The following is a 24,678-nucleotide window of genomic DNA, read 5'->3' as shown; positions in this document are numbered from 1 at the left end:
GCCTCAAATGAAGCAAAGAACAGGTCTCGAGCTGTCCAGACTGTGATTTAGCGGAGACCAGAGTGTGTGTTTATACTCACGCTGGTGGTTTTTTGTGAATGGAGCTCATTACGTATGCAGCCTTCTCGCGCTCCATTCACAAACTGCTGCTGCTGCTGCCTCTGTCCGTCTTCCTTCCCCTCTCAGTCTGCGTGGATCTCATTAAAACACAGCCTAAATGACCACAAACGGTTAAGGCATGGATTATAAAATGGATGGATATCTGGACCAGCAAGTGCCTTATACTTTAGCTAATGTGAGTATGGCTTTATTCACTTCAAAGCGTCGTTGCGCTTCATGCGGGGATGTTGTGCTGTTTCTCTGTCGTCGTTGCATGTGATTTGTTTTAAGCAAGCGCTGCTGCGTTGAAAACTCTTTTCAGTTTGGGCTGAAACCAAGTAAAACTGTCGCAACTAGTCTACTAAATATTCAATTTCTCCATGCGTTGTACGTTGCGCTCAAAAGGTAAAGTTTAATCCTTTCAGCAAACGCTTTTCTCAAATCTGAATTCTTACTTAAAAGGAAATCAAAACGTCCCTTTTCAGGATGCTTGAATTGTCAGTATTTGCTATTGTAGAGGCAATGCAGTGAACTCAGTTTTAATGTTGAATGGGCATAATCTCACACTAGGCTATATATGGCAAAGAAGTATTTAGTCTTGACAGTATCCTGTATTTCTGTACCTTGTCATAGTGCATTGTAACAATGATCACTTTTAATATTTCTTTTAAAATGGTTTAGGTTCTTTATAGTGGGTTTTAAGATAAATATCCATCCTTGTGGTTCTGAAGTTACACTCTAATTCTCTGAGTATGTATTTTTTACTTGCATAATGTAGTTTCTGTTTTGTAGAGGTCGCAAGGAAATGGGCCCCTAAATAGACTGTTGATGGCGTCAAAAAGGAAATACATGGACACCGAATTACCCCCTCAGGAATCCGAAGGTAAAGTAGCAAGCAAGTTTAAAATTTTCATATTGTTTTATCTTCACTGTATATTGTCAGGACGGTGTCTTTGAAAATTTTAAAAGCTATTTACTAAAATCAGACTGTATGTCAGAACAATTTTTCTAGTAAACAGATGAACAAAAAAGAAAATAAATATATGAAACTTGTATGGAATTGATAATGATTTACGTTCCTTTTCAGATCTCTTTCAGGATTTAAGTCAACTTCAGGAGACATGGCTCACCGAAGGTATGTGCCTTTTCTAAGCATGTATTGTGTGTCTATATTGCAATAAATATGTCCCTCTAGTGGCAGTGAGGAAGGAAATGTCACAGGAGGACATGCTATAGCAAGTTAACGCTGCTTGGTGAGATTTACAAAACAAAACAATAGAAAGATTTAGACTGAGGTGGCTTATATGCGTAATAAGGCAAGACAGCTGTTAGAAATAATTCATGTTTTCATTTTAGAAATTAAATAGGTGTGATAGTCCAACACAGTATTTAAGGCCTGAATTTAAGATGATTTTACTGTACATCAGGACAATCATTGTGTCAACGTTTAGGTGTTGCTTTTGTACAAAAATGCCTTGATTGCACAACGCTGCTGGTTACATTTTATTTGGAAAGTCCTGACAAAGGCTCTTAAAGCCTGTACACCCAGGCAAAGCAAACAAACAGCATCAAAGCTGGACAGTCAGGAGGCAAATAGTTGAAATGAACCCTGCCAGAAACAATTTACTGTGTACATGTCAGAGTGTGGAGAACACAAAGGCTGCTCTCAATGAGACCGGGTGGCTGGAACCCCGCTGTTTTGAATGAATTATACATCTGTCCCATTGCAAACCCTTATGTGTATTTTAAGCTAAAAAGGTGATATAAATGCAGTTTTAAAAGTGAAATGATAAACAGTGATTTTTTCCACGTTTAGCTTATAGAAAGAATGTTAATGCATAATTTTATTTTATGCTTTATCAGAAATTAAAACAGCCTGGTTGAAATTGCATGCAGTTAAGATGACATATGGCAAATTTGAGATGCATTATCTTCAGATAATTCACCTAAGATTCTTAAATTCAATGAATAAATTAGGGAAGTACATAATAATATTATAAACATTACTTAAAGGATTTATTATTTTGTATTTAATTTATTGAAATATTAAGACATTTACAGCAATGTTGTTAATGGGGTATTTTAAGGATTTCAAAGTGCATGGTCAACATAAGAGTTCTGAATAAATTGCATCATCCTCAGAGCAGAACTATCAGCTATTATTATGCAGCGTCAAACTGTGAACTTCACACATCAGTCAGGAGACAGGGAAGGCAATGACCATAAACCAGAAACAATAGAGAACCATCCCTGACTCCACAACAAGTACACAGGTGGAGTAGTGCAGACACTTTAGCTATGAAGTTTGAACAGTGATTTTAGTGTTTTGAGAGAACAAATAAAGCAAGAAATAACTTTATTGCTCACACACACAGCCTCATTTTTCCTGGCTGTGAACTTTTCTTTCTTCTTTTCGGAGGCAATGGCTTATAATCAGGTGGTTATGATGAGTAATTCACAATATTGTTAAAACAGACACTGCTGCAGGGATTTTGCACTTTAAAGGCTAAGATAAAACATAGAAGGAGGCCAAAAGTTGTTAATAGAAAAGCTTGTCCAGTCATGTGAGTATTCTTTACATTTTAAGACAGACCTCCTGGCTCCTCCCAGGATCTGCCGAACTAAAAAAAAAGTCATTCAAAGAAAAAGGAAACATATCTCCATGCTTGCACAGACAAACTTTGGTCTTGTGCTGACTTGCATTTCAAAGCCCTTGACAAGATGTTCCTGGAAGCTTACTGACTTGAAACAAACTCTTGCGCGCACACACACACACACACACACACAGACACAGACACACACACAGACAGACACAGACAGACAGACACACACACACAGACAGACACAGACAGACACACAGACAGACAGAAACAAAGACACAGACAGACAGACACGCACACACACACACAGACTCCCACAGACACACGGTCTGATGTGACTATGCATGCGTTCGCATACACACATACTAACTAGACTGAGAGACATCGAGTTGGCTTCAATCAGCTCTGGACACTCTAAAAAGCTTGAGGGACTCACATTAAACTGATTTTTTTTTTATCTGTCTAAAAATCGCATGTGCTCCTTTTCAAAAAAGTTGAAACACGTCTGAATGATTTATTGCTCGATCTGGTGGGCCAAATATTGGCTTCAGCTTTGACTCATAAAAACAGCCTTACTAATCCTCCTCGGGGCAGAAAAGAAAAAAACTTAAATGACTCTAATATAATTACAGTATAGCAACAGGATAAGAGCAGCATCTATGAAATTAATGTAATTTCTTTGAGCATGCTCAAAGGGGCATCAGTACGATTTCCGTCACACAGGAAGTGCCAGATTAATGTTAAAGAGATGGATTTAAATCTCCCAATGTTCTGGTTTCTGCGTTTATGGACTACTGGCTAAAGAAGGAGAGAGAATATGCCCAAGAAAAAAAGAAGTATGTTACCAGTGTCACTGTCGTATACGAGCCCGCATGACTAAGAGCTATTGCATGTCAGAAATAAAAAAGAACAGTGGATAAAGAGGAAGAACCCAAGTTTCTTTTGCTTGTGCCTTTTATTGAGCCATAAAAAAAATTAAAAGTTTTTAGTTTTAATCTATTATTATTATTATTTAATTTTTTATTGTTTTATTGCTATTTTTAGCTAAAGGACACCACTTTACATAACATTTGCATTAAATCCAGGCTTTAACGGCAAATATTTTATGGTGCTTTGGGATGTTGGTGTGGAAGAACAAGTCTTACTTAGTCCAGAAAATAATAATTAGAAGAAGAAAAATCAATATAACAAAGTCGCTGTCATCTCATCAATATGGATATTTTAGCTACTTAATTCAAGGACAACTCAAAGTGGCTACTTTTATTTATTATTTTATTTATCAGCATAATAACAATGACTTATCAATGTTTTTTGTCCAACTGTATTGAGTGGCAGTACTTGGAATCATATTCCATTATTGAACCAGTCTGCAAATTTACAAATCCACAAAAAGCAAAGTCAGCAAATAATTATTATTAATACCCTTTATGGGACATTATTGATTGTTACTGTACATTATTATGTAGTCGGTATGTAAGACATATCCATTGCCTGTGTTTGTGTCCATAGATTTCACCCAGCATGACCTTTAAAGACTAACAGTCTCCACAGAATCTATCCACATTTAATTTGGCCATAAACACCTAAGAAATGACTGTACGTAATGCCAGAAACAGTTATCTTACAATTGTATGCATATGAAAAAAAGATCAAAGCTATCTTTTCGTTGTCTGAGGCTCATTAAACTGCACTCTTCTTCTACTTTCCCTTAGTTATTTTCTCTATTCTTTCTCTTGCTCCCTTTCTCTTCTCAAACACTTATTGCATGACCTTAAAAGCCAGCGTTCAAAGACTTCAAAGCAGGCGATGAATTCCAGAACACTTCACCAAGCAGAGCTGACCAACATTGTCTGAGAATGTCCTCCAGTTTTTTTTCTATGTGCGCAGGAAGAGACATTTAGTATTAATGCTACGCTGCTACATTTTCTCTCTTCTGAATCGTTTCTTATTCTGTTGAAACATGCTTACAATGGATAAGCGAGGTAATTGGCTACATCAGCTCGAAAGACTGTAAATCCATCAGCAGGACCCAGCTAGAGTGTTGGTGATGGGTAGGGGGAGGACATCACTTCTTGTGGACTGACATTGATCACCCCTTATTATGTTTAAATAAGGCCTGTATATGATACAGATGTGTGGAGGTGCCGGATGTGCATGTGTCCCCCTCAGATTTTGAATTTTCTACACAACGTTTTTATCGTTTATTATTGCAGGGTTTATGTGACGATGTGGCAGAGATCACCCATTTACATCCTAATTTGGTCATTCTAATATGCCCTAATATGTCAGAACCAGCACTGGTGCTCTTTCAAAAATAAATAAAATAAATACATAAATAATCAATCAATTAAAATAAGAAATAAAATAAAGAATAAAAAAATTATCTGTAATATTAATATGAGTAAAACTGACACAAAGTCAAAGATACAAGAAAAAAAAAAAAAAAGTAAAAATACAAATGCAAAAAAAGGAGAGGGCAAATTTTGATACAAGAGTAATAATAGCCCATCTACTGTTCATCTGATGGAATTCAGCAGTAATCAAGATATCTGCACACACACACTCAGTGGTGATATTGATCTGCTGCCCGTGGAAAAGTGCTGGCACATGGAAAAGTGGAGGTGAAGGTCATGGGCTGTCCAGAGACAGTAACTCAGGTTTCACTGGGATGATGAAGGGAGACACAGGCTAAGCTAATGGACAGCCCATCCCTTCATCAAATCACAGTGTCCATTTAGACTATGTGTGTTCAAGAAAAACGACTTGATTTGAAAACATATTTTGAGTCTGATCTCTGAGTCAGCAGGGGCAGAAAGAAGGAAACACAGGAAAACATAAATCCAAACTACTATAAAATGTATTTTAACCCTCATGGTGTTTTGGGGTCAGAGAGAGACCCCATAAATAAATTAATAATAATAATAAATAAAGTATCAGGTTAGATTTACTATTTCAAGTACTCCAGACAAATGTAACTGTCCTTTAATGTTTTTCTTTATTTCAGAAATATTTGCTATATTATACACTCTAAAAAATGCTGCGTTAAAAACAACCCAACTTGGGTTATTTGGCAACACAGCGCTGGGTAAATATTGGACAGAACACATGGCTGGTTGGGTTAAACGTTTTTAAAAATTATTATATTGCTGACTTAAAATGGGCTGGAAATTAAAAATCACACACAGAATTACTATAGGCAACAGCAATAATCAAAAGATGAACATTTATTATTAAGCAAGAACACCCATGGACAAAATACAAGACAAATTGAATTTATTTGGGTGAATACGGCATAGTTTACAATATTACAAACATTTAAACTCGTAAAGTATTTTAGGAATAAAAAAGGCATATTTAGAAGTAGCATTTTAATTTAAGTGTATTCAACCATTCTCTGTAATCGCTTTTTTCCGAAATAGTGCTAATTCTCGTGCCGGTGTGTCGCCAAAATCTGAGCCGGTGAAGAGCTGCTGTTTGCGGTGGAACTGCGAACTTTAGACCGCGGCCTCGCGTTTCACTCGCAGATGAGAGATGGCGTGACTGACTCCAAAACCTGCCCAAAAACAAACAGTAATGAAATTAAAGAACATATTTTAACATCAAATTAAAATTACACGTAGTATTATAACGAATAAAATCCATTTATGTTATGCAAGGCAAAGGCGTTTCCAGCGCGAAACGACATCTCATCCTTATGTTGCGTTGTGTAAAATAGTATAATTTACACCACATTAAAGACTTTATAAATGAAATAAAATGTATTCAAACCTTTATTTCCCCGTAAGAGTGCACCAAATCGGCGGCAGCGGCGCTGAGAACCGCTCTCTCCTGTGGACTTAAAAAAAAAAAAGCCCTTGGCTTGCTCTCAGCAGCTGCGTGGCTGATAAGTTTCACCAGAGACAGGTCAACTCAGCGGTTAGGCAGAAAAAAATAACCCAGCGTTAAAATGACTCAGCACCTGGGTAAAATAATTAAAAAATAACCCAATGAAATGACCCAACAAGCTGAATCCAGCATTTGGGTTAAAAAAAAAAAAAAACCCAGCACCTAGGTAAAAATATTAAAAACAACCCAATAAAATGACCCAACGGGATGAATCCAGCATTTGGGTTAAAAAAATAACCCAGCATTTTTTAAGTAAAAACAAGTAAATTGTTTCTGGCAGTGTAGTTATATATAAATTAATTATATTGTTAACATTTTATTTCACTTTTCAATTTTTTCTGCAAATGGACCCCAAACAGAAACGCTTCTAAAATCTAGTCATATTTCTGAAAATTGCTTTTCTGCTTTGTGATAAAACTTTAATAATATCTGCCTGGTTAGAGGAACTTCATAAAATAATAATTTGTTTACTCATAGTTTTTATACATGCGTCATATGTGAATATATTAGTACATATTTTTAGAATGCTTATTTTAACATTTTGGTGGTCTCTGCAGCTCAAGTTCCTGACAGCGATGAGCAGTTTGTTCCTGACTTCCACTCAGAGAACTGTAAGTACATCATTCCTTTTGATTTACGTCTTATGCTTGAACATTAATGAACATGAAACCTGAGAAGGTGAGAAAGATGACAAAAACAAAAAGATAAAGAAGAGGAAGTAGGTTTGTACGCCAATTATTTGTCCAAAAAGTGACTGATTGACAAACCGCTGGAGGCTGAGGCGTGGAGGTTTTCAGACGAACAGTCCTGTTCTCAGGCTCCATGTAACAGAAACGCACGATACATGACCTACTACACTTACACTGACGTATTTGGATGTTCATACTGAAGAGCACCTTCCATTTGCATGTGCCTGAAAGACTCAATTGAGCAACTAAGGAAGCCGGTAAAAGATCATTCAGCAGTCAAGCACAAAGATTTCCTTTTTGTGTCTGACAGAGGTGTAAATGGGAAAGCAAATTCCTGTACCGCACAACGCAAAGGCCACCTTTTCAACTGCTTTCCTCGTTTTGTTGTGTCTCCTGTCAATGGCGTGCTGGGCTTTGTGGAGCGCGCTCTGTAAACAGTTCCTCTTGAACCTTTTGTTATAGCCATTCACAACATATTGGGTTGGGCCTTTACCACATTGACGAGTCTGTTATGGTGACAATTTTTTCAAGGGTTGCAAAGTTCACAGAATGAGTCATAGATTTTGTTTTTTTCAGTAACACGAACCGGGCCGTGGCTTGCTAAAAGATGGAATGTAGTAAACTTGTGTGTGCAAACAGCGCTATAGTACCCCATTCTAGATCTGACCTCTAGTGACAGATGCTCCCCAAAACATATTGTTCTTGTCTGTTGTGCAACAATGAGGGGGAGGAAGTGGAGATGAACTCTGGGGCAGGAAAGGGTCATGTCTACTTAACCCCATCAGGACATAACCAATCACCAGTGCTCTTTGCCATTGACAGCCCTTCCTAATACTCACAGAGAAGATGGGAGTTCAGGCTGACAGGCCTGTCACATTAGTTAAGTGGAGCAAAGCTTTGACTGACAGCAACACCCGCCCTTTCATTTAGACATAATGGAGTAATAACTCATGAATTGGTCGCCGTTTGAGGTCGCTCATTGAGAAAAAGCCTCGAGTTGACAGGGCGGCTATAAACATAAACATATTCTCCCATGTTTGTGGTCCTTATGGTGTGGGTCAGTTTATGCCACCAGATAAGATCCAAACACAGCCTCCTCTCTATTGGTTCAAGCTCACTAAGATTATCATGACATTCAGGTGAGTCAGATGTTTTGCTAAATCGTGCCAGCATGTTACGTTTCATAACTGTCTCTTGGCCTTTTGTCTGTAAACACATGAGGGAAAACAAGATACATGAAGTCAAGTGTTCGGTTGTTTTGCCAGTCAAGTTGTTTCCCGTCTGGGCACGGCCGTGAGTCTAAGACTCCGGGACGAAGCGGAATGCCAGATTAAAGAAATGGGGGAGGTGCTGGACATGCTGTTGTGCAACACCTGCACATCTGGCAAATCTATCCCCATCCCTCTCGTTTTTCCACATTGAGAGCCTCCATTTGGCGTAACTGTGACCTGTTTGTCATTATTAGCGATGGAACTCAGCAATTTGGTCTCCTTGGTACATAAACTGTCATTCAGAACTTGGGATATAAATGTGAAGATGACTAGTTTGGCTAGTTAGGGAATCATTAACATGCTTTAAAATGAGACTTTAAACTAGACAGTGCTGTAGAAAATGAATAGCCAAAGGTAATGAATGAGAACAAGAGATCACAAAGCAAACACAAAACTTCCCATAAATTGTAAGAAATTAAAACTGTATTGGTTAAATAATGAAACACTTTTGTTTTTTAAAATCTCTTTACAGTATTGATTAGGACAAGGAGATTTAGTCTTGTTTGCAATGGGACTCAAAGAACAGGATTCTTTCTCCCATTCATGAAAAATGCCCAAGAGCAGAACTAACTCCACCCTCATGGTTCCTTTTTTCTGAATGGAGGTTTTAACCCCACCCCCATCCTGTTTCCCCTTCACTGTACTAAAATGTGATAATTTAGGCTGCCTTTTCTCTCCCGTTCTCTCTGTCTCAATGCTGAGTGTTCCAAGATGTGAGTTAATCCTGCAAATGCTGTGTTGTGAGAGCCATTGTTTGGTTTTGTGCCTTGTTGTAATTATATAGGAAGTTGTGGCTATAAATCCAGTTCCAGAAAAGAGAAGTCTACAGGAAAAAAAAGAGCAGGAGAGATGAAAACACAAGAGATGTGCAAAGGGATTTCAGAATTTACAGTCTCGAGTCTGTTTGCACTTCCGTTAGCTCTCTCGACGTGTCTGATATATCACTGGATCGTGCTGTCGTGTTCGCCCCCTCGCCCCTCCTCAAACAAAATATGCAGTTCTACAGCTCTCAACTTTCCAAAATACAGCTGCTATGCAACAAAGTCTGCAAAAACATCCTCAAGAGTGCCAAAAATGTACAGAGACCAGTCATTCTACCCCGTAGAGGGGGCCAGGCTTTCCTCTTTCACTAACTTTTTGCAGTGGAACGAGCCACACGCGTACACACACACACCGACACACGCGCACATTTAAGCCCCACATTTTTTATGAATGGGCTGGTTGTGAGGGACTGGCTGAGGCAGCACATTAAGAGAAAACGGAATCTCCATTCATGATTTGGACTGACTGAGAGCTGCGCCTAACGCAGCCTTTACAGAGATGTTTTTCTCTACCACTTCACCGTTTTTTTTTCTTCAACCGCTTTCTCTTTTTTTAAGAGCTGTTTCACTCTTTCTTTGTCTCTTTTTCCGGTCTTTATTGCTTTTTCTTTCACTTTTTTGCTCTTTTTCTTTCACTTTTGGTTTATACTCTTTTTTTTTCTTTCACTCTTTTTCATCTTCTCTTTCAGTTCTTAGCTTTCTTTTGCAAGTATTGTATCATTTCAATTAAGTTTTTTTTGCAACATTTATCTCAGTTCATGTTAATTTTTAAATATACAGAACTGTTCAAGTTAGTAAGATTAAAAAAAAAAAAAAAAATATATATATATATATATATATCACTTTTATTCAGCAAGGAAGCATTAAGTTGATAAAAGGTCACTGTAGAGACTTTTTTTTTTTTTTTACAAAAAATTTATATTTGTTAAATAAATATTGTTAGTTTGAACGGTCTATTCATAAATAATCATTAAAAAACATATACCACAGTTTCTAAAAAAAGCAGCAAAATTATTTTTAAAGGATCATGTGACACTAAAGAGTAATAGCTGTTCAAGATAACAGGAATGAATTACATTTTAAAATAATTAATTACATTTTAAAATAAATACAGAAATTAAAATAGAAAACAGTTAATTAAAATTGTAATAATATGTCACATTATTAGTGTTTTTACTGCAGTTTTGATCAAATGAATGCAGCCTTGGTGAACATAAAAGACTTCTTTCAAGAAATGATTAACCAAGATTGTGTCTTTTTTAGTTCTTAACTATTGTGATAACTAATGTTAACATGTACAGTCTTGTTGGAAAGTTTTACGTTTGTTTCTTCTGAAAGTTTGAAGTCTAAACCTCTATAAGAGGAATGTATGTCGAAACCGGCAGTTGCAAAGTTTTAGGATGTTTTTGTAGGTGGATACATGCCGGACTGTAAGTGCCAGTAAACAGCAGCTCAGATGCTTATATAAAACATGAATTTGCAAGCTTGTGCTCCGGTATGCTGTTGGAAGAAGTTAGAACAACCTCTTTAGAGGCTGAGGTATGGCCGCTGAGGCATTGAATGGACAGCAGTGTGTATTTTACTGCATCAGTGAGGACAGAAGCAGTGGGGCAAACAATCTAAACCTATCCAGGAAATTGCCTTTTCTCCCTCCTCTCAAAGAGGGACTCTTTTCCTCCCTTCTCCTGCAGATAGAAAAGAAACTGAGGTGGGGGCTAATGATAACATAGAACATATGGAACATAACATACACATGTCCACACACATCAAGAGACTTCCAGCGCACTGCGATAGACAGGGTTTGGAGACACGGAGTCTCTTCCAGCTAAATAGTGCAAGTCATCACTGGTCTAAATCACTTAGCTCAGTCCATTGTTTCAGCATAATCTCACGTCAGTTCTGCTGAAATGCAACGGGCCACGTCTTGTATTGAAAAAGCAATGATGGATCTATTGATCCAGGGTGATCTCAGGAGTAGATCAGGCAGCAGAAGAAAAAAGCTTGAGTGTTTCTCTATCTCTCTCTGTATAATTAAGATATCAGCCCAGATGGGACTCGGTGAGACAAGTCTCGGTAGAAATGTATTTCTCACCGGCTTGACAGGAATTCAATGAGCAGGTGTTATCTCCCATCTCTCTCTGCATTCTCTACAGTAGAGTTCATTATATAATTTCTGCAATGAGCAGAGAAATCAATATATGCATTAAACATTAAGAGTGGACTGCGATATATTGAGGGCTGACAAATGTGAGGTTGAGAGTTTGATTACTCTTTCCACTTGAACGAACGCATAAAACACTATCATGTTGCAATGGATGACATCATTGCATTGCGTATACAAATGATAGTCATCCACCTTTCGCATTTTCACTTTCGTCTAGTTTTTCCAAAGTTAATCTTTTGGTAATGGTAAAATAGCTTAATGATTCATTTTTAAATGACGGATGGTGCATTTCTTTTATTGGCAAAGAACGTCAAGTGGTTTCATCAGAAAAAATAATCCAATCATAAAGGGAACTGATACAGTGCGGTTAACAGATACTGGTCATATGCCATTCAGGCATACGTCTCCAGCCAGTATTGTCCACACCCAATTACAACATGACATTTAGTACACAAAAACACTAAACACATTAAGCATCCAAAAGTGTTTTCAAACAAAAGACGTGTTGAGAGCGCAAAATTTAGCTTCACACGAGACTCTGTCTGATGGTTTCTACTTATCTTGTCATTCAAGTTTGCAAACAATTTTTGAGCTAGCAATAGCCGTCTGAAACTCAAAGGGGAAGTCGCTGACACTCGACAGTCAAACTCAAGCGAGCAGAATACTATTTTTATGGAAAACCCCTGGCCATTCACCATCTGAGAGAGGCCAGAACTTCCTTTTTTGTTTGCGTTCTCTCGCTTGCACTCTCTTTCATTCTGATCGTGTTGACATGGACACCACATGTCCGCCATGTGTTGCTGAACTGTGCTGAGATGACAGCATTGTTTCAGCAAAACCTCTGGCTGAAAGAACAGTCCTTTCTATCATCCACATCCCTCCCCGGACTTTCCACTGATCATTTCAATGATGATGGATTTACAAAAGCTCCTCAAATCAGGAAAGAAAACCTTCTTAGCTTCTTTTCTACTTAAACAAAAAATCCACAAAAAGCCATGAAAGAAACCGCTCAAAAACAACTATCTTTGTAATGCTCACCAAGCCATTATACACACTACCAAAAGTTTGGGATCAGTAATATTTTCATTCAGTGAGGACACATTAAACTGATCAATAGTGTCAGTAAAAAGACATTTATAATGTTACAAAGGTTTTATATTTCAAATAAATGCTGTTCTTTTGAACATTCTGCTCATAAAAATTCCTGAAAAAGGTCACCGTTTCCTCAAAAATATTAAGCAGCACAACTGTTAATGAATAAAAGTTACTTGATTTTAAGTCGGCATATTAAAATGATTCCTGAAGGATCAAGTTTAGAGTAATACTTCTGATAATTCAGCTTTGCCATCACAGGAATGAATTACATTTTAAAATGTATTAAAATAAAAAAATTAGTTCTTTTAATTGTAAAAATATTTCACAGTATTATTGTTTTTACTGTATTTTCTGATCAAATCAAAGCGGCCATGGTATGCATTAAATACTTTGAAAAACATTTTTTAAAATCTGTATGATAAATTTCAGTGTTTTGATAGTATAAAATATTAACCATACAAGTAATTATCAGCTTATTAGTATCAGCTGGAATTGTAATATTGGTGCTGTAATGTCTACAGTAAGGACTGTTTGATTAGAAATTTGTTATGACATTTCCAATTGGATTATTATAAGAGCGACTTTCTGTTTTGCAATCCTGTCACTTTTATTTCAATTAAACACCTCCTATGACAGGCTGTATTTAAAAAGAAACAAGCAAGCTTTGAGAGCCGTGTTAAGTGGGCTGCCTAAAATCAATACTGCCATTTCAACCTTTAAGCCATTCAGACATAATTGGCATCTTTGTTGTTCTTATTGATTTGTCACTGTTGGTCTCAAATGGCCAGTGGGACGCCAGGTGGCATCTCTTCACTCACTCTCAAGCAGACTGTTATCATAATCGAAAATCAGATTTTATCACAACATCAGCTCAAATATCAAGCGCTCCCATCACACCAGACTAACACAATATGCTAATCCTTTATTCAGTGTTTTTATCAAACAGTCTTTGCATAAAGACTTGTTCTGTTCAGGATTTGTGTTTTATCTGACGACAGGCCACGGCAGTCATGTTCCTCTGGTAGATATGATAGGTTTATAGTCTTGAGATATTATTACTCAAACTTTGGTACACTGTACCTGCTGAGTTGATATGGTTGGCTTCAACTGTAGCTGTCACAAGATGAAAATTTCCAGAATGTGAGCCTGACATGAATATACAATACTGTCCAGATGATCAGTGGAGTTAAGGTTTAACTAAAAACAAAGCTGTCCTGCCTTAACAGTTACTGAAATCTGGCTCAAAATTTCAACAATGGTACTTTTATTCAAACTAAATTGATTAGTGATTACTTGTACTTTTAACACACTTTCTTAGGACGATCCCCCAGAGCTCTCGGCTAAGGCCACCATACCTCCATCTGTCACAGCTGGTGGATCTTTTTTTTTGTTTAGTGCAGGGGGTATCGGGGTCCTGAGATTTGTTTGTGGTGGGAGTTGACTGAATGGCCCTCCATAATGATCCCCTACTTCCTAAAGCACTCAACCATGACCATCACCTTTCACCCCTTATCCTCTCCACTGAATCGTGCTATTTACATATGTAAAGTCCAGCTCCCACCTCTAGCCCAGCCTGTCTCTAAAAGCTCATCCTGAATGGAGACACTCTTGTCATTTAGGTACAATGCTCCTGGTTTTTCACACTAAGATGTAACTTGAAGGGAGGTGTGAATGGTAAATGCACTTGTATGCAAGGACAGCGTTATTTAAATCTACAGTATATTTTGCCAGGTTTATAGCCTTATGTGGCAGATTACGATCACCAGAGGTGTCAAACTCATTTTAGGTCAAAGACCGGTCTTTTTTTTTTTTTTTGCAGGTTTAAATGTCTGGAATAAACTTTATGCTGCCTTCATAACGGGATAAAACAAAAGAGAGCACACAGAATGTTTTAATTTAATTAATTTTTGTAAAAAAAGGCCTGCTGATAGCTGTAAATTATACAGATGTAAGTTCATATATGCATCACATGAAACCAAATGTTTACATTTAAAAAGCATATACGTGATCCAGAACTCTCTCACACTGGCCACAGGCCACCCTTTTTTTTACCCTTCCTCTGATCTAAACTCTTTGAAGATAACAAAGTCGGTGTGGAGTCCTTCCAGTGAAATCTAAATACAATTTTTTTTAAAAAGAATGAATTCCTCTTTAGTAGGCGTTATAATAATGAGGCCTCTGGCAAGCTCTAATTCGTTTCCTGATCACTGACTACTTACTTTAAGAACCAAGAATATCTAAACACAGATGTTACATAAACACATTTAGGATCACAACCCCTATCCCCCCTTTTTTCCAAGAAACAAACCCTAAGAAATATGAGTTGCTTTAGAGAACAGTGATGTAACTTTCACATGAATCGTAAAGAGAGAAAGCAGAAACTGAGAGCTTTGGGCAAATTGCACTAAATAAAGTACAAGAGCTTCCTTTATTGTCACATCACTGTTTACTCGAGTGCCATCAGTCTGTAAACTCAAGGAGATTTAACGACAGACGGATGTGTCTTGATAATGTTACACGTTCCTGAAGTGTCCTCCTGAAGTCCTCGTTTGGTCCTCCATCCCATTTTAGAGTTTTAGAGTGAAATGATTCATTGCTTTAATAGAGTGGTTTAGTGGTTCTATGTTCGTAATGAATTTGTAAAAGGACTTGCAGGCTTATTGATCAAATGAGCAAATTATTAAAGCATAGCCTTGATTTGAGACTTTAAATGTCAAATCTATAAATCTTGCATATGCAGACTCGTTATAGAGGAGAATGTTTAAGAATCACTCGTTCTTTTCATATTTCAACTCTGTCTCTTCCGATTTGTGTATTGCCTTTGAGAGGGCAGGACTTGTGCTGCAGTGTTACAGTATTGGTATTCCCCCATTTTTTTTTTTTTTTTGCTTTTGTGAATGAAATATGCAATTACCTGGGCTTGGGTTTCAGCAGTGCCTGTTCTGTCAGGTCTGCGCCCACGACAATCAACACATAAACAGCCATAAACACAGAGCTGCTGCTCAGCTGGAAGAGCACAGCTGCTGCTGTTTACCCTGAGCGGCCCAGAAAAACATCCTGTACCGTGCCGTCTTTGAGCCCGGCTGCTCCCCTCCAATAATAAACAGCACTGTGGTTCAGACCCAGACCCCACGCATGCTGGGCGGCTCCTCTGCTACTCCTCAGCTAAATGCCAAAATCTTTAAAAGCTGGGCTGAAGAAACTGAAGAAACACACACACACACACACACACACACACAAATTCTTATGTAAATGACCAGCTGCTGATGTGTTTGTAAAAGACTTACTCATTTAACCACAGCCATTGAATGTTTTTAGCAGTTCTGTGCTTTAAAAGGGTTGAAGAAAAAAAATCTGGAAATTAGAATTATGAATCTAATGCACATTAATAATTAATCTAAACTGGTTAAATCCACTTTTCAATATTGATTAATGGAAGTAACTTTTTTATGATAGTGGATGTTTATGTCTATAATTGTTTACTTGAGTCCAGGGCACAGTAAGTTTTACTGTGTCAACTGTGGTTGAGTTAAATGATCACGTTTGCATGATCTATTGCTATAGCAATCACTATAGCAAACCAAGCTCATTAAAGTATTTGGAATACATGTGTATCTCTTTACTCTTGTTTGTATACTCTTGTTGTATCTTTAGTGCAGTCAAAAGGCCTGTCATTTCTTGAGACTAGCTGGAATGTGGTTCATTAATAAACCTGCTTCTCTGTGTACCGCAGCAGTGGCATTCCACAGCCCACCTGTGAAGATTAAGAAAGAGCCCCAGAGTCCCGGCTCAGACCCCAGCCAGTCTTGCAGTCACAAGCAGAGCTTCAGCTACCCCAATGGAGAGCAGTGCCTTTACGCCAGGTCAGTCAAAAGCCGGATGCTGTTCCTTGATGCCTCTCGCTAGATGAACATACTTTCATGGTGTGAACAGGTTTACTATGTTCACCGAAATTTTATTCTTAAAACACACATTTCACACTATAATGCAGGGCTCTTCAAATTCGGCCCTGGGAGGTCACTGCCCTGCAGAGCTTTGGCCTGATTTTGTTCGAAATGACGTTTCACTGATTTGTTCTTCAATTTCACTTAAAGTATATCAGGGCCATAATCAAGGACACCTGAGCAAGCTAATCAAGGTCTTCAGAGTTACTAGAAAATTTGTAGTAGGTGATTTTGATCTTGAGCTAAATTCTGCAGGGCAGTGGCTATAATAAGTGTCATAATGCCTTAATCTCACATATCACAGAAATATTTTTATGTCCCTAAAGCCCGAGACAACACTGCACGATTTTCGGCTGTCCCAGACGAAAGACTGGCATCATGAAACAATCGTGACGATTTCTGATTTCTGACAGCCGAAAACCATGCAGTGTGTCTCGGGCTTTAAAGTTATTTTGAAAACATCTCAAATGATGCAATGGGTTTAATAGCATTCCATGGTGGAAACAATATTTTTTAAACGATTTTTTAAATAAAAAGGCAGACTTGTCTTACTAAGGCTGATTTCACATTTTATTTAACTAAATATAACTAAACTATATTTTCACACATTAACAAGAGATGAAAACACATTTGAGGGTCAGAATTTGTGTAAAAACGTTTTTCCACTCTTTGTTCAGTTTAATATAGAAATAGTTTTTCCACTCTTTGTTTAGATTAATATAGATATAGTTTCCCCACTCTTTTACAGTAGATTTTACAAATGTTTCTGTTTTAAAAAAATATTTATATAATAATTAATATAATATTTTTTATTATGCATTCTCATATTTTAAGTCTGGGTCAAATGCAAAAAAAAAAAAAAAAAAAGAGTCTATACATATACTTTTCTGGTTTTAATGTGATCTTCATTTAAACAGAGAAAAAAAATCTTAATAAAATTTGGACAAAAATCTACTCCTGAGACATAAAAGTGTTTATAATCGAAGAGACATCCATACAAGATTTCATGCATATATAACAGAAAAGAAATGCATTGTTGACTCTGAAAGTGTCTGTGTGCCCTGCAGTGCCTACGAGCAGAAGAGAGCAGCCGTGGCTGCAACAGCAGGAGGATCTAAGAGCTCTTGTCCAGGGACACCCATGTCTCCTATGCAGCATTACTCCCCAAAACCAACAGTGGGAACTCGGCCGGAGTCAGGGTACATGAATACACCCTCAGCCAGCCAATCCCACGCCTGCCACAGCCACAGCTACCCCATGAACTCCAGGTAATAATAATTATAAAGAATGTGTAGGTGTGTAAACTTTCGCGTAAAGATGCATGATATATCGGTACAGTTATCAGTCGAAAAACTAAAATCATTCATTTTAAATACAAGCAAATCCATTTGGATATTTAATTGTGCATGATAGCATACAGATAAAGCATACTTGCATTGCAACAGCATTTTTAAGAGCCTATCTGTTAATCAAGGTCTCATTTTCCCTTCCAGTTCCAGGTTCCCTTCCGGCTCTGCAGAGATGTGCCCACCATTCGCTTCTCAAGGCCAGGCCCTGCAGCGCATGCATCCTGCCCATGCCACCGGGGGAGGAGGCGGTGGTTATCATCGGCAACACTCTGACCCCTGCTTGCCTTATCCTCCTCAGCAGAGCTTCAAGCAGGAGTACATGGACCCTCTGTATGACCGAGCAGCCCACATGGCCGGCCCACAGCATCAGAGGTTTCCTCCTGCCCATATGATGGTCAAACAGGAACCCACTGACTACACTTACGAACCTGGTACGTGAGTCAAAAGACTGATGACACAAAGTAAATTGATTTTCTTTGAAGTGGTGTCTCATCTCCTCTCTTTTCCTGAAAAATCAAACCACATTAGGCCACTAATGTAAACAGTAAATTGCTCAACAAACCAGAAAGTCTTTTATTCGAAGAGATTCTGTTTGTTCTTCTCCGATTCCACATCCACTGACACTTTACAAAGGTCTCAACAGTGTTTTCTGTACTTCTGCCCGCTCCTGCTCCTTCGCCCCTCCCTTTTCTGCCTGTGTTCTTTAAGAAGGAGGGAGGCATAGGAATTTCATTGAGAAAATGGAGGGCACTGGAAAGACTAGAATCCCCAGCGGAGCGCTCGCGGGTGTAGGGTTGCAGCAGCGGCTTCCTTTTTCTGCAGGCAGATGAACTCATAATGGAAAAATGAGCGTAGCCTCGGTAACCTGAGCCCGTGCGCTGGCTTGGTCGAGTGGGTGGGAGGTGGGGGGGTTGTTTTGTAGCCGGGGGGCTCGGGCCATATACTCACAACACACAGGCGAACTCATCTCCTCCCACTCGGCTTTTGCGACTGACACAGGGTCGAAACACAACACCCTGCGCAGGTCCAACTTATCAGTGCTTTGTGAAAGACTACAAACAACAGTGATCTAACAAACATTGCACATAGATTAGCTTAAAAATAAAGTTACCATTTCACCTGATTCTTTCAAATGGAAAAAAAGGAAGCATTACCTTTTCAGGGTTCTTTCGTTCCCTTCTAGTTGGTACTATATGTCCAGTGTTGTTATTGTTAACTAAAACTATTAAAATTATTAATTAACATTTCCATAATTGAAATAAAGCACATGAACATAAATATTATATTTAAATAGACTTAAAAAAATAAAATAAGTTGAAGTACTAAAATTACTAGAACTAAGATAAAAAGAAAACTAATAAAAATGACAAAAGCTCTTAAATGACCAAAACCAAAACTGAAAAGATAAAAATAAAATAATACTAAAATAACACTATTATAAAACTGATGCTGCTTAGCTCAGATTCATACGTGCAGAAATGTGGCAACTTTGGATGAGATAGTCTGGAACAAAAGGATGTTTGTGTGAGGATAGAGTGCCCTATCTGAGGTGGAGTACAGCATGTTATCAGTAGATTCATTCCTGCCCAGGCCGGTGGCTGCCGCTCTGCTACAGAACAAAAACAGAGAAATACAAGCTAACACCAATAAGAAACCGTACCGACACTTTTGTACAACATGCGGTAGGGCTGCATGATTAAATCAAAATAAAACTGATAACAACAAATGGCTTAGTTTAATTATTAAATTGCAAAGCCTGTGGTTTAAGTAAATAAATATATGTGCGACGTGTTTCAGAGTGTAGTGCGGCGCTGTGTTTATTTACACATGAGCAGTTCATGATCCAGTGTTTTCAGCATCCTCGAGCGGCTCGCAGTTAATGAAAAAAAAATCTGCGTGTGCTGTGAGCTTGGGTCATATTCAAATGTTTTCGTTTTTTTGTACAATATTACATTAGTAATAATTCTTATTATGTTTAATCTTAATAACAATAATACACTTACAACTATCATCTTCATCATCATTACATGTATAAAAACAATTAAATATTTCCCCAATCGTGCAGCCCTACCATGCAGTTTATGTTTTATAAGGAATCCTGTGACTGTTTCAGTTGAAAACGGAACTGAAAAGGTTTCAGTCCAACAGCTCTGTCAACAGTTACATTAATTAGCTCTATGTATGAGAAAAGTGCTCTAGTCCCTCAGAGCTCTTTCTCCCCTGTGACCTCTTATCATGGCCTCTGCCACTGCATTCTCCAGCCATGAATCATGACTCCACCTCACAAACTAACCATTTCTCATTTAAACAGTATAGAAGTAGAGGGAGAGAGAGAGAAGGAGTAGTATAACCGTTGTAAAGCTGATTCTGGCTTCCTGCAGTTCTGTGTGACTGTTTAAGATCCACTGCTCTTTACTGCCTAAAAATAAAGCTGCAGACAGGTGATATTATGACAAATGACTTTATGACAAATGGACCTTTTGTCTTTGCAGCACTCAGTGGCAGAGGTTATCAAATCTGCAGATGCACCAGCCTCACACCCTACAGAAATAGTGCCTAAAGAGGACCAACAATGATTAGCTCTGTTCTCAAACCTAGTGAGCTGCCTTGCTGCCGACTACCTACATAGGCAGCATATCCTAACCACAACGTAACCTCATAAGGGAATAATTATGAATAGGCAGCAACACACAAAAAATAGAGCAACTTGAAATTTGCTTCAATAGTGCTAACGGTGCGATACACTAATTCAGGGTTTCACAAACGAGTGTTTGTGAGTAAACTACACAGGGTTCATGAGGCGATGAAACGTTAATCTATTAACTTGAATTTAAAATTAAAATAAATAATTAGGTATTTTTATCTGTACTTTTCAGGATCAAAGTGTTTATGTTTCATCTTGTCTGTCACCTTGGATTTATTTTTTCACTTTTTGCAATGCATACTCACTTTTTGCATTAAGACTGTATGTGAAGAATATATGCAGTGCTGCCTCCCTGCAAGAAAGGAGCAAACCCGAAATGATAACATTTAGCTTTTGCTCCGGACCCTAAAATGCTTCCTATGTAGGAAACTCACTATGGGTTTTGGAACAAAGCAGTTGACTTTTCACCAACAGGAAGCATAAATAAAGATTATTTGCACGCATCCATCACTGAGGGTCATTCATTTGTGTTTTCTCTACAGATGTGCCTGGTTGTCCCTCCATGTATCATCACAATGAGGGCTACCCCAACCCACAGCACAACAGTGAAGGTAAGGACATGGTTTGTCCATCTAGAACATGCAGCCAGTACAGTTCTAGAATGTGCATTTCACACACTCACAGCACGTCAGGATTGGCCAGTACTGTGCGGTCACTGGCTAACCAGGCCAGAGGGTCTGTGTTTCTGTTGGCATGGACATTTGTTTCTCCCTTGCCTAAAGAATTCCAGGGTAAATATTACTACTGGAAAAGACGAGTATTTTTCCTGGAGTGAAGAAAAATAATCCTTCTCTCCGCTTGCTGCATTTGCCGCACCATTTTGGGTATTTTCAGTTGTTAGCTGATCTCTGTAATGAGTCATTAGATACAGAAAATTTAGTTCCTTGCTTCATAAGTGTACATAACCGAATAATAATAATAATCATCAAGAATCCCTGTTTCCCATTATAACAATTCATAAATATTAATGGAAAAACAATTACTGTATTCATACATCTCAATTTGAAAAGTCAAACGGGAAAATGCTTGTTATTATTAAAGACTACCATTTATACATTAGCACAGTATAACTGTGTATAAGTGGATTGGTATCCTCTTTAAACTTCTAATAATTCCCTTGTCCTATCTTACTAGGTTACATGTTTGAAAATGATTCCCGCGTTGTTCCTGAGAAATTTGAAGGTAAGTCTCACTTGTCCAGATAGTGCCAAGCTCACACAATGCTACAACATACAAACAAATTTATTCTTTTGTTATTTTTAAAAATGTAATACAATTTTTTTTCCATTACTAATTGTTACCAACATGACAATCAGAATTGAAAGCTGAATTGAAAAATGAATATATATCTTGAATTTTGAATCACAAATTTTCAGTGCGGTCTCCCCACTCTATGGCTATTTGTGATTTCAAATCAAGTCCTTATTACTATGTGTCTGTCTTAGCTTGAATAAAAGGTTTTGAGATATGATTGCTATCTATTGGTGAATTAATGGACAATCTCTTTTCCTGTGCTCAGGTGAGGTGAAGCAGGAAGGGGGCGGTGTGTTTCGTGAGGGTGCCCCCTATCAGCGCCGTGGCTCACTGCAGCTCTGGCAGTTTTTGGTGGCCCTCCTCGATGACCCCGGCAACGCGCACTTCATCGCATGGACCGGCCGTGGCATGGAGTTCAAACTCATCGAGCCAGAGGAGGTAAAAGTTGGGCTTTTAAGAGTTCTCAGAAGGCAAAATATGATTTTATATCCAGAAAACATTAATAGCAATTGGTCATTCATAGAACTAAGATGACAATATGATTATTGGGAGGTTCAGATCAATTCGATGCACTGTTTATTCAGCCTTCACAAACTATAGAGAGAATAAACAATGGGTTTCAGAGATTTGCTTGCGATCAGCTCACAGTTCCCCAGGGTCTAAGAACTCATCCACACGATGCCAGTTTTCCATTAGCTGCCATGCATTATTTACCCCACTTAACAGCATAGTGAAATAAAAAAGCAGAATGGCTCCATTACCAAATATTACAACCTTCCATTTTGCCGGAGTCTAAGCACACCACAGCGGTCGAGACGAGAGCGTTAACCTCCTATTGTCTGTGGTCAGTAGACGGCTAAATGGCATGACTCAGCAAACTATCATGCAGAGATGCATCCATCAGTTCTGCTCAACTGTACGCATGAATCATTCATTACAGCCAAAGTTTTACTATCGCAATTAAAGCGTAGAGCTCTGTCAAAGACTAAACAATCTGTTCCTCAAATGTCAGCAGACCCACAAGTTCACTGACTCAAGATGGAACAACTGTTTTTTTTTATTTTCTCAAGGGCCCTCAAGTTGATCCTTGAAGTTTAGGATAAATAAGTATTTCCTCTAGGTTTGACAACTAGCAGTTTGAGCTGTGCACCGTGTGGTGTTTTGGTCAGCGTTTAGTGGTAATTTGGTTATATAAAAGGGAACTGCATTATTTTGCGGGGACTCGCCCTTCCTTTTCAAAGTTCAGTTGTTATACAGTCACAAAGGACCTCTTGTGTTGAAATTAAGTCACTGCAATACAGTCATTTCCTTCTCTAATGGTTTCTATTATGACTTTTGACACTCTAGGTGGCAAGACTCTGGGGGATGCAGAAGAACCGTCCAGCCATGAATTACGACAAACTGAGTCGTTCTTTGCGCTACTATTATGAGAAGGGAATTATGCAAAAGGTATTGCTTCACTTATTTTGTCTCCTATGCTAATTTTTTTTTCTTCACTTCAACCCAACCCACCAGTTGACATTACTCTATATTTGGGGTCCCATAGACTCCAAATATAGACTCCAGAACAATTTGTCTAAGATTAATAATAATAATAAATAGCCTAATTCCAAAATGTCAATTTTATCTAAGTAATGTTGTTTCTGTCTGGTTTCAGTTTGACACCAGCAAAAACATGTAGTAAAAATACAATAATACAAAATTAAATTAAATCCAGGTGTGTACTACTAAAGTATGTATGTGCATCATATGAAAATTATTTGCATTTATTTATAAACCATTCAACATATTTATTATGCAAAACAATTCAAAATTTATTTTTAATTACATATATATGCATTTCATTTCCATTTTTATTTCTAGGGTGCCAAATTAACCACAAACAAATACATTTTTCATGGATGATCTCAAAATTCATGATGTATCAACCTGCTATTTCCATGTTAAGCATGTTTTTTGAGATGTTAAAAATAAGTTTGGGGTCCCAAACAGAACAAGAGGGTTATAATTTTTGATTACGAAATAATCAATATTTAACTTTTTTTTTTCTTCAGGTGGCGGGTGAGCGTTATGTTTACAAATTCGTGTGTGAGCCGGAGGCTCTGATATCCTTGGCTTTTCCCGATAATCAGCGGCCAAGTCTGAAGGCAGAATTCGAACGCTACGTCAACGAGGAAGACACGGTGCCACTGTCTCACCTTGATGAGGGGGCGTCTTATCCTCCTGAACCAGCTGCCACCAACATGGGCCCTCAGTCCTACTCCAAAGGCTACATGTACTAATGCCACCAACATTTTCCCATGTTCCCCATCCCAGTTTACTCCCTGCTGCACCTATTGCACATGCCCACCCCATCCACTTGTATATAAGGCTTTTTTTTTTTTTGTTGATTAAATTAATCTCATTAGGGACTCTGTATTCCTCTCACTTCTGAGGCCTATCTAATCTAAACACAGTACTGTGGTTCAAGAGATTGCTTAATAAAGACCCAATATTACTACTATACCATGTGAACAGACTCTGTTTCTTATGTTTGCAACAAACGCAAAATGCACTAACTGGTCGTGTTTACCTGTAACTCACTGATGTAAAAAATGACCATGATTTTAACGGTAAAAGACTGTAAAAAAAAGCTACGGTAAAAACCTGTTAAATGGTTAACGGTAAGTTCCCCTAATATATACGGTGAAAAACTGTAATAGACATTTCAGACAATTTTACAGTGAAATACTGCTTTTGGAAGTGAAAAAGAATGTAAAATTTACAGGGAAAACCCGTAAATTGACGTTCCCAAAATTCCCTG

At 38.0% G+C, this 24,678-nt stretch overlaps 1 protein-coding gene across 6 annotated transcripts; it reads left to right on the top strand.

Annotated features, from left to right (window-relative positions):
* On the top strand, positions 1-24,367 carry etv4 (ETS variant transcription factor 4). Of its 6 annotated transcripts, none has more exons than XM_058794478.1 (12): positions 1-295; positions 892-982; positions 1,187-1,234; positions 7,142-7,195; positions 16,361-16,487; positions 17,636-17,836; positions 18,062-18,348; positions 21,104-21,172; positions 21,756-21,803; positions 22,141-22,313; positions 23,223-23,324; positions 23,930-24,367. In XM_058794478.1, exons 1-12 carry the CDS (start codon positions 239-241, stop codon positions 24,155-24,157), a joined length of 1,485 nt encoding a protein of 494 aa, XP_058650461.1. In that variant the 5' UTR covers positions 1-238; the 3' UTR covers positions 24,158-24,367. The 6 variants fall into 6 exon arrangements, with proteins under 6 accessions (XP_058650461.1, XP_058650460.1, XP_058650464.1 ...); XM_058794477.1 differs by having other exon boundaries at positions 2-295; positions 16,358-16,487; XM_058794481.1 differs by having other exon boundaries at positions 2-295; positions 878-982; positions 16,358-16,487.
* The last annotated feature ends 311 nt before the right edge of the window (positions 24,368-24,678 follow it).

The sequence above is a fragment of the Onychostoma macrolepis genome, chromosome 12 (genome assembly GCF_012432095.1).
Source record: "Onychostoma macrolepis isolate SWU-2019 chromosome 12, ASM1243209v1, whole genome shotgun sequence".
In the NCBI taxonomy this organism is placed as follows: domain Eukaryota; kingdom Metazoa; phylum Chordata; class Actinopteri; order Cypriniformes; family Cyprinidae; genus Onychostoma; species Onychostoma macrolepis.
Note: the sequence above shows the minus strand (reverse complement) of the source record. Positions and strands in the feature narration are given on the sequence as shown.

Excerpts from the sequence above, each read along its gene's own strand:
- etv4 (XM_058794477.1), top strand. The coding sequence starts at position 239 with ATGGATTATAAAATGGATGGATATCTGGACCAGCAAGTGCCTTATACT. Across the intron at positions 17,837-18,061 it reads AGCTACCCCATGAACTCCAG|TTCCAGGTTCCCTTCCGGCT; the intron begins GTAATAATAATT and ends TTTCCCTTCCAG. Across the intron at positions 21,804-22,140 it reads TGTTCCTGAGAAATTTGAAG|GTGAGGTGAAGCAGGAAGGG; the intron begins GTAAGTCTCACT and ends TCCTGTGCTCAG.